This window comes from Bombus vancouverensis, chromosome 4 (assembly GCF_051014615.1).
Source record: "Bombus vancouverensis nearcticus chromosome 4, iyBomVanc1_principal, whole genome shotgun sequence".
Lineage (NCBI taxonomy): Eukaryota > Metazoa > Arthropoda > Insecta > Hymenoptera > Apidae > Bombus > Bombus vancouverensis.
In genome coordinates, this window is record NC_134914.1 from 15139713 (window position 1) to 15154414 (window position 14702).

A 14702-nucleotide genomic window follows, 5' to 3' on the forward strand; every position below is an offset into this window, starting at 1 on the left:
ATTAGATTGTTTTAAGGAGGATAGCGATGAGGAGGAAGAAGAATTAGAAGAAGAAACGGTGACTTGGATTGCGTATTCCTTCTTTTAACATATGTCATAGACGATCAAATTTTTAGGCAAAATTTTATTCCTAGTTATCGGTGTTGTATTTCTCTAATTGTGATTGCAAATTTCTAGATTTCGACGATTCTAATTTGTCAGAAACGAAGCACGTACAGAGAGCAACCGAATGAGTATCGAGGAATCGAATGAGTATTGATACTCATGGATAGAACCAACAAAAAATATACGACAGGGCAGAACAAAAAATTCTTTCTGTTCCAATTTCCATCCCTCGCTATTCGATACGATAAATTCAAGCAGCGATAGGGATACCACAGTAATATCCATTAAAAGTAACCTAAATAGAACACACAACCATATATATAAGTGCACGCGTACTCTCTACATTCTCAACAATAATTTATCGAAGAATAAAGCTTCCGTAAAGAACATCACTTTGTATTTCCGACCTATTTTCCCCATAAATTCGTCCTTCCTCAAGTTGGTAGCATCAATTGAAAAATACCCTGTATATCGCATACGTAGAGTTTCCATGTGAATTGCCATCGATGGACAAAGAACGAAAGAAAGATGCCAGTTCAACCCTCTAGTGGAGATATCATTTGCATTCCCTCGTCGACAAGGCCACGTGGCCACACCGTGCACACGACCTTTTTCGCACCCCGCGCTCGCGCGAGTAAACGGCGCGCGTTTTGCATAATTTCACGAATCGCGCGTATAATCGTTCCCCGCCGGTACAAAACGCAGCGGCATTTTGTGTCGTACTCGCGCGACCCTGGCCTCTTCTGTATTAGCATAAGCTTTTCGAAATGACGCAGAAAGAGCGACACGTGACCCGTCACAAGCCGGAAGGACCAGGCCCTCGAAAACGAAAGGTTTCAGGCGTCATGAATTTCTGAACCAACTCCGTTCTTTTCTTCCTCGTCCCTCGAATTACCTCCCCACTGTCGATTGTCGATGTATCAAAATTTTGTCGAGCTATGAAACATATAGGAGGAAGCTGAAGAACGTTTTCTAAGGGACACGTGGCATACAGAGAGAGAGAGAGAGAGAGAGAGAGAGGGAGAGTCGCCTTGAACTTTTACACGAGCACGAGCCACGCTATTATTATGGTAGCAGACGATACACCGATGTAAATGAATTTTATATGTGGGTTCTGAAGGAATCAGTTGGAGATTTGAAATAGGTTGTGTTGCATTTGTATGTTGATGAAGTTGTTTGAGATTCAGGAGATCTATGAAGTGGCTGTTGGGGTGGTGCGTTGATTTGAATATGCGGATTTGTCTGTTGGCTGATGATTTTTAAATAATAGGTACTAATGAGTACTAATGAGTACTAATAACAGGTAATAATGAGTACTTGTGTAGGTAAATTTGTTATGTTTCTTTCTTACGAAGCTTGTAATGAATTCGCGGCTATATGGTATATAAGCTTTTTACTATAAGTAGGATGATTTAAGAAGGAAATGATTTAGTGAGAAGATTTTTATCTTTGTGATTGTAATAACACGCGAGCTTACATCGATAGTAACTACGTAATTATGGATCGAATAATCAGAAATATTATAACTCGAACTCTTTGCAATATGTTTTATAGTAATGCAGATTTCATAATGTACATAATTTCATAATGAGTAGGAAATAGACATAAGTATCTCAACAAGATGTAACCATCGATCAAACTTACTCGCAATTAAAATGTTGGTCAAAGTTTTAAATTTAACCTAGCTACGCGCGTATAACTATTCTTTTTTTAGCTGTAACTTTCACTATTCACCTTCGCGATAATGATTTAATTGTCTCTCGCGTATCCATATACGGTAGAGTAGTTGGAAGAAAATGAATATGTATTGCTTTGCTATCTGATAATTGATAATTTATACCTAAGGATTCACGATGAAATAGAAACTTCTTACATAATAATTGGCGAAATAGATGTTAAAATAATCAATCTACGAAATGTACCACGCGTATCAATCATCCTACAAGAGGAATAAAAAGAAGCAGGGATATCAAGTGATAATTCCAGAGGACATAAAGTGAGAGCTACCAAGAGTAATCACCGGATCGTTACCAGGCACAATACTTTCATGGAGCGATTTAACGCGCGCGTTCTCGAACAAAGCCATTAGATTTCACAAGGAATATCGAAGTCTTTGTCGCGTATAGTCGGTACAAAGGCCGCGAAAAAGGCGAAGCCAGGGTTCAAACGCACCGACGATCGCTCGTCACCAAGGAATCAATTTTCCGAATGAATATCCCAACCTTTTGTTCTCCTTCTTTTTTCTCTCTTTCCTCCTTTCCTTCCACGCGTCCGCTTCCATTCAGAGCTTGAATCGCGTCGTTTAGGGAATTTCGTGGCGTCGCGTCGGTGGCAGTGAACGGGGCCGTCAACACCGTCCATGACCACGTGTACAATGGCCCTCTCTCGCAATCATCCACCTCCCTGCGTATAGATCGCCTCTATTGTTACCTCGAAAGACGCGACGAAAAAGTGGCGCGACTAATTACCTCGGCCGGCCCGATCGACAAAACCTTGGAAAGTCGAGTGTAAATCACGTAACAATTACAAAGGCGTCGAGCCAACATCGTTTCCATTGCCAGTTCCCCGTGTTGTGTGTACAGTAACGTTGTTTTCTTAACTGTGATTGAAATCGATCGACGTGGATCGTAAATATTCTAAATGGTTCGCTACTTGGGAATTTGTTAAGACGACGAGTAGACTGTAGATATTCGAATTGCTCGGTGAAAATTTAAAATCACGATGTGTTTTTATAGGATTCGATATCTTTAAAGAAATCGAAAACTTACGTACGAAAATACTAGACTGTGGATTTTTATCCATTTATGAGAAGTTTCAGGGCGTAAAGATGTATAGAATACGCATAATACGCTCGTTCTTCGTTTTAACATTTTTTCTACGTGTCTCTGATACTTTTGAAGAACATGTTACGTACGTATATCTTTCGGAAAAATATTTCTCAACTTTCAAACGCGACAGACATACTTAACTGTATTTCTTTTACTAGATTTTAAATGATATATATTTAAAACGTATAGCGTAATTTCGATATTTAAGAATTACTATTACTGACGTAGTTCTCTCCAAACATGAATATACTTCATACGATACGAATCAGAACCTTCTACACATAAATCTACTAATAACGATAACTGTTATTGTAGTTGTAACTTAAGATCTTATTTATTTTATTACCAAACTGATCGATACGTTACACACTCGTGCCTTGTAAAATTTTCCTAATAATATCGATCCAATTAAAAATTACTTGTTACCATATAACACGAATAATAAAAATTCAAGTAGAAGCGAACGTATCGAGTGAATCTCCCGATAACCAGACACTACAACTCCAAATCTCAGTATTCTTTCCCTGAAACAAAATTCCATGACCAAATGGAAATATTCTGTAGGACGCGGTTTGACTGTCGAGCATCTACGTCTCCGCATTAGAAATCCAGGCGCGAACGTGTAATCTTACAGAGTACGGTTAACGCTTCCCTGTCGGTTCTAATTCATTGCTTGAACGCGAGTCGATCGAGCAACCTCGGCCCACGATAAACTCGCTTGTTTTCCATGCCAGTACCAGCTTGGCTGGTCTCGACAATGCCATGTATGTACTCGTAGAGCCGAGTCGTCGAATCGTCCGTGTCACGGAATGAACCCGGCTTAATTACCTGGTGATGCACGACTACCAGACGAACCACGTCGTAATTCGCCTTAACAGCCGTGGTTTACGCAAAACTCGCGTGATCGACCGGCCATGGTACCTGGAAACACGCTTTCTTCCGTCTCGAGTGTCGCCTCCTCGATTCACGCGGGTTAGGTAGTCGATATTTCACGCGTTCCTCTCGCCAGGAATTTAAACGTTTATTTGAATACGAAGGCTACGAGAGAAGAACACGATATGTCATATTTTATATTTTTTACAGAGGAGCAGTTTTAAAATTTAGTTTTCTCCGTCAATTAATTCCGTGTTACTACGATTGTTCTTTTGTTCGATTTTGGCATATTTTTCTATCTTCTTCGTAATTTTATGTAAACCCACGTTCGTAATTCCCACTTTTATCGTTGTTTCCACTCATTCGATCTATCAAATCCTTAAAATTTCTCATACGGCGATAATTGAAGTCATAAAATCAAGAAACATGAATTTATCGTGTTCTCCTGCTGTGACTTTCATATTTATATACTTATCGTAATCAATTAACTTGTGTTACTCGTAGTAGGCTAAAGTAGGATTATTTTGAGTTATGTTCGTTCACTTCGAATCTTCTAATTAACATATTCGGTTACGAGCATCTTTGTAACGGTCTATAATCGAAAATAGACTATTTGATTCGTGATTTATTCTTAGTGGCGTCTCTGCAATTAATTGATATCGTGTTGCGAGTATAATTTTCTGCGTACTACATACGAGCATAGTTCTTTTTGTATACAACGTTTATGCTCTGCAAAACGTAAGGACCTTATTTAGTCTATTGCTACTTTGTATAAATTTTACAGGAACTACTAAGCGAAGGAACTACGATAATCTTTAGATATCGTTATTTAATGCGATACGACTTACCTAAAAACAAATCTAGAAACGCAAAGGGGATGATTTGTCAGGGTCCTGGGTAAAAAGGAATGGGGTGAAATAATCAAATAAGAAGTAAACCAAAGATTAGTCTTATGATAGTGTAGCTTTATTTTAGACTAGAACGGAAAAATGATATAATATTAATAATATAAAATAATAATTAATAATAATAATAATAATAATAATAATAATAATAATAATAATAATAATAATAATAATAATAAACTATATACACGAAAAGAGTAGGACCGACATGCATGACGTTGATACATATAACTGTGCTTGTCGCGTCCATATATGTGTGCCACGTATGCACAAAAATGTGGTCCTTACTGAATTTCGTACATGTTTATGCGTTTACGGATTCACATATAATGTGTATGTGCTGACAAAGAAAAAAGCGAGAAATTGAGCCACACCCTCGTCGGCTGCGAGTTCGATCTCTTAAACGCGTGTGCTAACTTTTTGTTAACTTACGTGCCCGATCATACATTACTTTGTTGTAAATGAACTTATTCGTGGTACTGTAGAAACGTGGTAGAATTGTTCGCTTAGAAATGTTCTAATCGAAGCAGATTCAGCCTCTACGTAAATCTACGTTGAACAAGATTTAACACTTTACTCGTATCGTTGACTCGTATAGAATATCGTAACAGTTTGGGTTGAATTTCAATCCAGTACTTCAATTCCAAAATATTTCATCTCAATTCGTCATAAATAAAATAGATTTTTAAATATTTCTAAAAAATTTAATCCTTGAATTTGTAATGAACAAATTCTTCAATCCAGTACTTCAATTCCAAAATATTTCATCTCAATTCGTCATAAATAAAATAGATTTTTAAATATTTCTAAAAAATTTAATCCTTTAATTTGTAATGAACAAATTCTTATTTTCTAAAATGCTTTAACACGTTGACTGCCACGTGTGTTTTCAAAGAAATCTCCGTCAGGCTACGCGTGTTTTCAACGAAATCTCCGTCAGACCACGCGTGCAGCAGTACCAATCGTTCTCTGCTAGGTACTCCCATCGATATTTTAGTAATGCGAGTCGCTCAAGCGGTAGTCTCAAGAATGATCTCTCGTTTCGTTTGTTCGCAACGTTAAAACCACTAGCTGTTGTCGAATATAACGAAGGAAAGTGTGGCATAGATTATTCCGACCAAATGGTTTCTTATGCCACTATAATTAATTTTTTTTTAATTTATTTATTTATTAAAATTACAATCAATTCTCGCGTTGAAAATTTTCGGTAATTCCACTACAATTAGAAAAGGAATCAAATGTAGTATCGGGGAAAAGGGCCTAAGAAACATCGAGTTAACTATAGACAATGTCGCGAGAGCCGAGACGCTATCGGGTCTATTAATGTGTCCTCGATCTTTACAAGTGCCTAATTTCGTTAGAAAAAACCTACCTGACCCTGGCTACGAGCGTCTGCGGAACACGTGTGCGGTGGGCCTAGCAAAAGACAAAAGAGATGCTACAACGGCCAAAGAGTTAGTTGAGAAGCAGAGTGTGAGTTGGGAGTGAGTATGTTGTTATTGAGTATCGCTTATTAAACTACACTAAACCCTAAAATCTACCATCATCACTTATCCTTACTCTAAGAATCCATACGTTACTACACAAATAATACAGAAAACTTGGCATTCAAACTCCTTCTGGGAATTTCTGTTGTAAACGCTTTGATAGTTTACAAAATTGCAACAAGGAAGAATATAAATTGTCAGAATTGAATTAATCATGGTCGTGTGGCGGAGGTATCGCTGCCAGATGAAAAGAGAGTTGCGTTTCGTCCCGGGACTACCGGTGGACTCGTCAGTAAGACTATTCCCGGTAGTTCCTGCCTTAGACATAAAGGGAGTCTCGCTAGGTGCAGTATTTGTATCATTCGCCCGTACATTTGACCGCTAGCGAGATAAACAGACTTGTTGTCGTCGTGGTGTTGGCGGTTGGTACCCGCGGATCGCCCGAGAGGTGTTGCGCCGCGTTAATGCCTCGACCTGTCGGCGCCCGCCGATACCGATCCGCCACAGTCGAGTTGCTTTGACGTAGAATTAGTGAAAAGCGAATTCGTGAAACGCGATATTATATTCGATTTTGTGAGAGTGTAACGATATTGTGTTTATCATACTGTCTTTTCTGTTAATTTATAATATAACATTCCTACATAAATATTAGAATATTTAGACAATTGTTAGTCGCAAAATTATTAGGGTTGTCTTCCTCGTCTTCGTCGGAGTCAGCATAATATCGCTGTTCGGAAAAATGATTGCGGAAGAAGCATTAGACTCGCATGCAAACTATGTTAGACAAATAAAACGTCGAATGGATCGAACAATGGCACAAAAGAATTTGAAAAAAACAACGACTTATTGTCCAAATTGTCCCGATCAACCTCAGCTATGTATAAAATGCTTTAAAGTTTTTCATTCTAAATAATTTTTTTAATAAACCATCTTCGTATTACTTTCATAACAATTCAACAGTTTTATTGTTATGGAATATAACAAATAATAATTTTTTTTTTCAAATAATTTTTTTTTTTCTTTTTTGCTGAGAAATCCTCATGGACACACCGCTGCTGCAGTAATCGCGTAACAGCAGAGTAGTGTCGGACTATCTTTTCAAATACCTACGACGATCCTTCGCAAGTAGTTAACTAAGCGACACCCGAATATTGGTTACGCGGCCCGACCAGAAACTTTGCTGACACTCGAATACAGGTGTCGTGGCAGTCAATATGTTAAAAGTATTAATGAGTAGTCCGAAAACTCTCGCTTCTAAGTGGCAATAAACACACAAGCTGAAACGATGTACTGTAAAATTGTATAATCCAATCTACAAACTGTTATAAAATATTTATACGATTTAAATATTAAAGTTCGTACTCTACGTTTAATATTACCATGGTTGACATGGTTGTTCGATAAGGTATTAAGAATACTTACAAGCGATGACTGGCAATAATTCATGTTTGTGAACTAGATCTACAAAGATCGACTGAAAATTTCACGTTCCAGTTACCCGAAAAAGTTGGCTTAAGGATTCGATAAGAGGGGAAGAATATGAAATTACAAAATAAAAAACTAGGATAAAGATCGTAAAAGGAAGAAAGGGAAAAGAATACAACAGCAATGTATACGTTGAGTTTTCAGGCTGTTCAAGGTCGGTACGAGATCGAGTCGATTCGTTCGTGTGGGCAGACGAGAGTGTGACTATCACAAAAAACGATGAAGAGAAAGAGAGACAGTTTCTTGGGGGATGTGGGACTCATAAATAACTAACGCATAAAACAATAATAATAATAATAATAATAATAAAAATAATAATAATAATAATAATAATTAGTAATAGTGGTGGCCCTGATAAAAATCGATGTCGTCGTAAAAATGGCAAAATAGGATTGTCTCGCTTCGCAGTGAAGGAAGAAGGACAAAACCAAATTATGTTATGCGATGACACAGAAGAAACAGGTTCGACTGAGATTGACGCATGTGTGTAAACGTATGAATGAACAAGATAATTCAGAATGAATTTCACGTTTCGTGCCTAGGTACTATAAAAAATATAGGAAATCAACGGAAATTTGCCATATTATATATATATATATATTATATATATATATATTATATATTATATATATTATATATTATATATATAATATATATAATATATAATATATATATATAATATATATATAATACATATATATATATATATGGCAAATATATCTATATGTAAATATATGCATATAGATATATATATATATCTTATACTTGTTATATGAGATAAAACATCATTTACTATACATCAGTTTAAAAAAAGAAAATATAATTACGGTCCTTTTATTACTAATATTAATTAAGATTTTTTGACCAAACAATGGGAGTTTACGTTCGGATAAACATATACTTAATAAAATTTCAATAAGTAAAGTTCATATAAATGGAGTTTAACTACGATTAGCTGAAACAACAATGTTATTCATGTTCCGTCGAATTGGGAAGTTTTGAGAACTTCGTAGACAAGACGCAAAATCTCGAAATCGAGGTAAATATACGAAAATACTAAAATACTAATTCGTGCATGGCCCTCGCTTAGTCACATATACACATATCACATATACGTCATGATTTAGCGCATAATAATTTTTGAAGCAAGTATCAAATACAAATAGCGCAGAGCCTTAAATATATAAATCTCTTCAAAGTTTAAGATAGCTACGATTAAAAATTTGTTTCGTGATGGTAATTATAAAATGGCTAATTTTTAACCTAACTTATGTACGAAATTTTTTACCTTCATAAGATCAGTATCGTTAAGTAGTAAATAATTAAAAAAGGAATCTTTTAAAAAGCGTTTAATTTCATTTGTACGCGTATTTCTAAAAATGGACAACAAATTTCCTCAAACGCGATAATTCTATAATATCAAGCTCTCGTAATTCGTCGAAAAATGAAATCCATCTTGCGTCACTGTACTCCACTGTAGAATGCGCGTATGTATGTATCTACTTATGTATAACGTATGTGTCGCTCGTCACAAAAAAAAAGGCAGAGAGAGTCGACTCTCTGGCGGACGTTACGGTTGTTGGAGGCCAGAATCGGGACCGTTCGAGATAAAAGGGCCCTATCCGAGCCTCGGATAACAGCGAGGGCTTTGCGAAGTGTATTTACAATGAAACGCTTCAGGCGCAACAAGGAAAAGGCACTGAACGTAAGATGACACGGTGTTGGAATGGCTTCGCGGCTATGCATAATGACGACGACGACGACGATAAGTATGACGCATATCGAAGAACAAGGAGAGTGAAGAGGGGAGGGACGAAAGGTAAGGATAAACGGGGCGAAGAGATAAGGGACGATATTTCGCTACACTATGTAGGAATTGAAGGCAATGTATTCTCCGTTCTTTCTGGCTATACTATAATGAATCAAACGCTTCGACTAATAATCGAAATGGACAGTTACTAAGGATCCATTATAAAATATAATAATAAAATTCGTAATAATTTGCAATATAGTCTATAACTGTACAGCAACTTATAATCAAGATTTCTTTACCATTTTCAGCCACTTTCATGATACTCTCACTTGGTTAAGATTATTCTGCATATTTTATTGGTAGCGATATTAAATCGATATTAGACTAATTAGATTAAAAATGTGTAATGCTTGATATTCTCACTCATAACGGCATACTCGACACTTGTACGCTTTCTTTAAAATTTGTATCCTTTTCTAAAAATCCCATTCTTCGGAAATCAACTCACTCGCACACTCACTCACACATACATTTTGTATTTTCGTTTACTCTTCAACGTTCGCACTTTGCTTTTTTTCCTTTTTAGTCGCGTTCTCCCTTACGCTAGAAATAGTCATCTGATAGGAACTTTCAGTATTGCCTAGCTCTGGATATATTATTATTCGCACTATACATATAAAGAATCTGCAAGATTTCGGTTTGTTTTTTATTCCTCTCCTTTAATTTCTTCCGTTAGAAATTCTGTAATCGACGGGCCCACTAGAGTATCACACGGGCCAAATTATATAGTATGCGTACGTATAAACGCGGTAAAGGGGCACGTGCACAACATACAACGACGGTGACTCGCGAGGGTTCGAAATTCATCATCACGATAACAATAAAAGACAGCCAGAGAAAAGAGTAGAAAAGAGAAATCTCATCGAAGAGATGAAAATTATTCTTGCGTTGCAGACGCAAAATGGGCAGTTCGAGCATCGACGTATCGAAATATCGACTACAAAGAAGAAGAAATAAGAATGAAAGGAAAGACAAATATCCTCTGTTTCAAAATTTCGAACTCGTCGCGGGCCAAACGATCGTTTACGAGTCTAAGAGGTCAGCCAGACACTCACCGGCCGTGGTGGTAGCCGTACTAGCCGCTGCGCTGCCCGGATGTTGCTGTTGCTGAGGCTGGAACATCGCCGTAGGATGGAGGAACAAGGATCCGTACATCATGTTTTCGTCCGATTGCTGCTGCTGGCCGCCTTGCTGGTTACCAGGCCCGACCACCGGCGAACTACCGATTCCTGCTGCGCCACTGTTGCCACCAGGAACGATCGGTGCGCCGGGTGTTGGCGGCACGAGGCTACCCTCCTCGACGGCGACACGCACCGATTCGATGTGTCGTCGTGAGAATACGTGCTCCTGGAGCGGCGACTTGGCCGAGTATCGAACAGAGCAAAGCCTACATTCGTCGGGCCCGGTCGGACCGCGATGAGGTTGGACGGCCGATCCTTCGGCTGGCAAACCTGCCGCCAGTCTAGCTTTCTTCTCCTTCGCGCGGGCGTTCTGGAACCACACCTGCCACTCCTTTCTATTAGATCGCAAAGCCCATTGGTGACTCGATTATCGTCAATAGGGTGACGTAATTGGAGGAATTATTGTGGAGTTGGTGAAACTTCGGAGATTTAACAGATAAAGAGAAAGAGGTATAGATGTTAATTGCTATAGAACTCCATTTATCTGAAATCCAGTTATAAGAACGAAATCTTCGCTAGTGCATCCTTGAACGAATTACTTATTGACTCGACTTATTTGAACGTCAACTCTTCTTATATGAACGAACAATTTCTAGAAGTAGGAAGAACCAATGTACTTGTACAAATATTATACTAACCCTAGTTATGCAGCAACTGTTTGTTCTTCTATATTCTTAATATAAATGAAGTACTACTGTAATTGGAAGTTTGTTAAGGATTCGCATAGTGTTTGATGTTTCTCGTGCAGAGTTGTAAAATGCAGATGCAATAAATCAGAGTAAAGGTAGGAAATAATAGAGTAGAAAGAATTTCATTTATCTAAATCGGTCAAGGAATTTGAAAATTTTTGAAATTATGTTTATTATCTGTATCGTTATATCGAAGTTATATTTATATTCATTTAAAATTGCATAATTTTTCATTGTTCCAATCCACGGATAGAAACTAAAATAATCTTAACTTCGATTAAAATAATCAACTGCCGCAAGAGAAGTTATTGCGAAGTTCATGCACGATAAAATAGAACTCAATATCGAAACAAACACTGCTCACCTGAACCACGCGCTTCGGCAGTCCGATCTCGCGCCCGAGCATCTCGCATTCGGCCATCGTAGGCGTCTTGTAGTCCGAGAACAACGATTTCATCACTTTCACCTGGGTAGCGGACATCTGAGTGCGATATCTCTTGCCGCTGGACTGGCCTGTTCCGCTGCCGGTGCCGGTAACCGGCGGGCCCGCAGTACTTCCGGTCCCCGCCGAAGCGGGTCCCTGTCTAGAGCTCTGTGTGCTCGAGGCTGGACTCGCCGGTCCACTCTCGTCGTCTAGGAATTCAGTTGTCTCGCTCATACTGTCATCGTCACAGTTACTTCTTTCGGAAAGGTCGGTCAATGGACCGCAATCGCTACCACCGCGAAAATGTGCGCCGTGTTGCTCTTCGAGAAGATTACTCAGTCCACCGAGACTCAGTTTCATCGGGCGACTCAGGTCTACCGGTTTGCTCAGATCCAAAGGAGATTCACCGCTGTTACCGCCTGCCTGATGGTTCGCGGTTTCTTGTTTACCGTTGCTGGCGTGAGCCTGTAGCTCACTGATATATCGTTTCATCGACTCCTCGTAATACTTCTTCAAGGATGCCTCCATGTCGGTGTTGAAAGGTGGGAAAAGAGGAGGCATCATATTCGGCGTGCTCGGGTTCGAAGGAGCCGACTCCATCGAGAGTTCCTCGTCGGGGATATTATCGATATTAACTTCGCCACGCGCCACTTGATCGGCGTGTTTGCTGCTGAGATGGGATTCTAACGCCGATTTCACTTTGAACAACGCTGGACAGAATGGACAACGTTTGTTGATCACTTGGCTGTGCGCGCGGAATTGGCCTTTCCGTTCCCTAGCACGTGTATTTTGGAACCACACTTGAACAACACGTTTTTTCAGACCGACCTCCCGAGCGATGGTTTCTAACATCTTTCTCGATGGATTCGACTCGACTTGGTACTTCTGGTACAAGTAATCTAACTGTTCGGGCAGTATCGTCGTTCTCAATCGCTTGTCTTTCGGCTGCTCGTTGTGCTCGGAGTTCGAGCGGCTGTCACCTCCTGTTCCTTCGTCGAAATCATCGTACTTTCGCTTTCTCTCCTGCATCATAGCGATCAAATTATGAGGACTATCGGCAGCTACTCCGGTGGTAGCGTTCAGTGCTTGTTGCTGTAGAATCCCGAAAGGTGAATCTGGTGGATAAGCCGGTGGGAAAAGGGATGGGTTCATGATATGTACCAGCTGATGTTCGCGCCACAGTTCGAATCGCCCGAACATCAAATTACACTTGTCGCACTGAAAGCTACCTTCCTTCGACTCGGTTTGCGACTGCGACTGTTGTTGCTGCAATGGTTGTTGCTGTTGCTGCTGCTGCTGCTGCTGCGACTGTTGTTGAGGTTGTTGATGCGTCTGGCCCATTGTTGTCTGCTGCTGATGGTGGGGAGGCGTAGTGGTGTTCAATGGTTGCTGCAACTGTTCCGCGAGAGCGGGAGTGTTCGTTGGGTTGCTGGAGACGGCGTTAGCAGTGGTGGTGGTGGAACTGCTGTTGCTATCTTCGGAACTGAGAACCGCGGCAACTTGGGCCGCGGCCGCCTGCGCTTGGGCGCTCCTCTTCGCGTCCTCCTCCTTGAAGCAGTGCGTCTTCTGATGACGTATGAGCTCGTAGTATCTCTGAAACACCAGCAAACACTTCTTGCATTGGTAATTCAAGCCTGGGGTCCGCTGGAAGCGGCCTGAACCGTCGTCGCCCTCGCGGCTGCCCGTTGTCACTGGCTCAGCGGCAGGCTGATTCTCGTACACTTTTCGTGCTTTCTGTCTAGCGTTCTGGAACCATACCACGATCACGCGCGGGCTCAGTCCAAGTAGCTTGCTCAGATACTCCAGATCGTCGTCCTTTGGGTACGCGTTGTTTTCGAAGAATTCCTGAAGTACTTTGATCTGGTAGTCGGTGAATCTTGTCCTGTTAGCTCGTTTCCCGGAGCTGCCACCCGACGAGTTGTTGCCATTGGTGTTTCCACCGAAGGAGTAGTCAGTTGGTCCACGCCCGGGGCTCAGGGATCTCTGGGGCGTTAGAGCCATGGCCGCAATGGCGCCTGGAACGACGCTACCAGCTCCGGGATTGGGGCTGGCAAAGTTTTGTGGTGTCAACTTTGGCGGGAGCATAGGAGTGCTTGGAGCGTTGGTTGTCGATGAGGCGTGCGATGACACATCGTGATGAATCCCAGAGAACACGGAGCTCATGCTGAGCGCCGGTGAATGCGGTCTCGACTGCTGTCCACCGGAACTTCCAGGAGAATGATGCTGCTGTTCTTCTTGATGCTGCGATTGTTGCTGCACGTGACACTGCGGCTGTTCTTGAATCTCTTGTTTTATTTCACTGGCCTGAGATGTATTCACGGTCGTCGTTGACGGTGGTGGTGTTGCTTGCTTGTTTGGACTTTTGTCATCCGAGGAACTGCTTCCAGATACGCTAGAGTTCAGCGGTGTCACTTTTGCCTCTCCGGTTTTTTCATATTCTTCGAGATTCAGAGTAGTACTTGGTGGATTGTTGAAGTTGTACGGGCTGTCCTTGTTACGTTGCCGCTCTTTGAATAACGTGTTCCTGAACCAGTGTTTGATCACCTTCGGCGGTAACCCGCTTTGAGCCGCCATATCTAGAATCTGCTCCTCGCCGGGAGAATTGTTGATGTCGAAATGCGCTCGTAATATCTTTAGCTGTTCGTCGGTTATGCGCGTTCGCGCTCGTTTCTGCGAGGCAGCCGCGTTTGCCTGTAAGAAAAGGTCGCCTATGCTTTCTTTCTTGTTCGCAAATTCGAGTACGATTTACCACCCTGATATACGCTTTCAGATCGAGTGTCTGCTTTTAATTCGTATTTTATATACTTTAACATATCGTAGTTTCTCGTGAAGGTTGTTTATTGGAAGAGAACGAGTATACGATCGCATAGTGATATGATAATGATTGCAAATTGAAATGTTAATGAATATGA

General features: G+C 40.4%; 1 protein-coding gene across 2 annotated transcripts in view; it reads right to left on the reverse strand.

Moving 5' to 3' along the window:
- Nucleotides 1-14702, reverse strand: part of zfh2 (Zn finger homeodomain 2) — a 389827-nt gene that overhangs the window by 105643 nt on the left and 269482 nt on the right. For both annotated transcript variants that reach the window (XM_033350922.2, XM_076617743.1), the window contains exons 8-9: nt 11731-14481; nt 10552-10999 (exon numbers count right to left, since the gene is read on the reverse strand). In XM_033350922.2, coding sequence (XP_033206813.2) covers nt 10552-10999; nt 11731-14481 — 3199 coding nt within the window. The remainder of the gene's footprint in view (nt 1-10551; nt 11000-11730; nt 14482-14702) is intronic.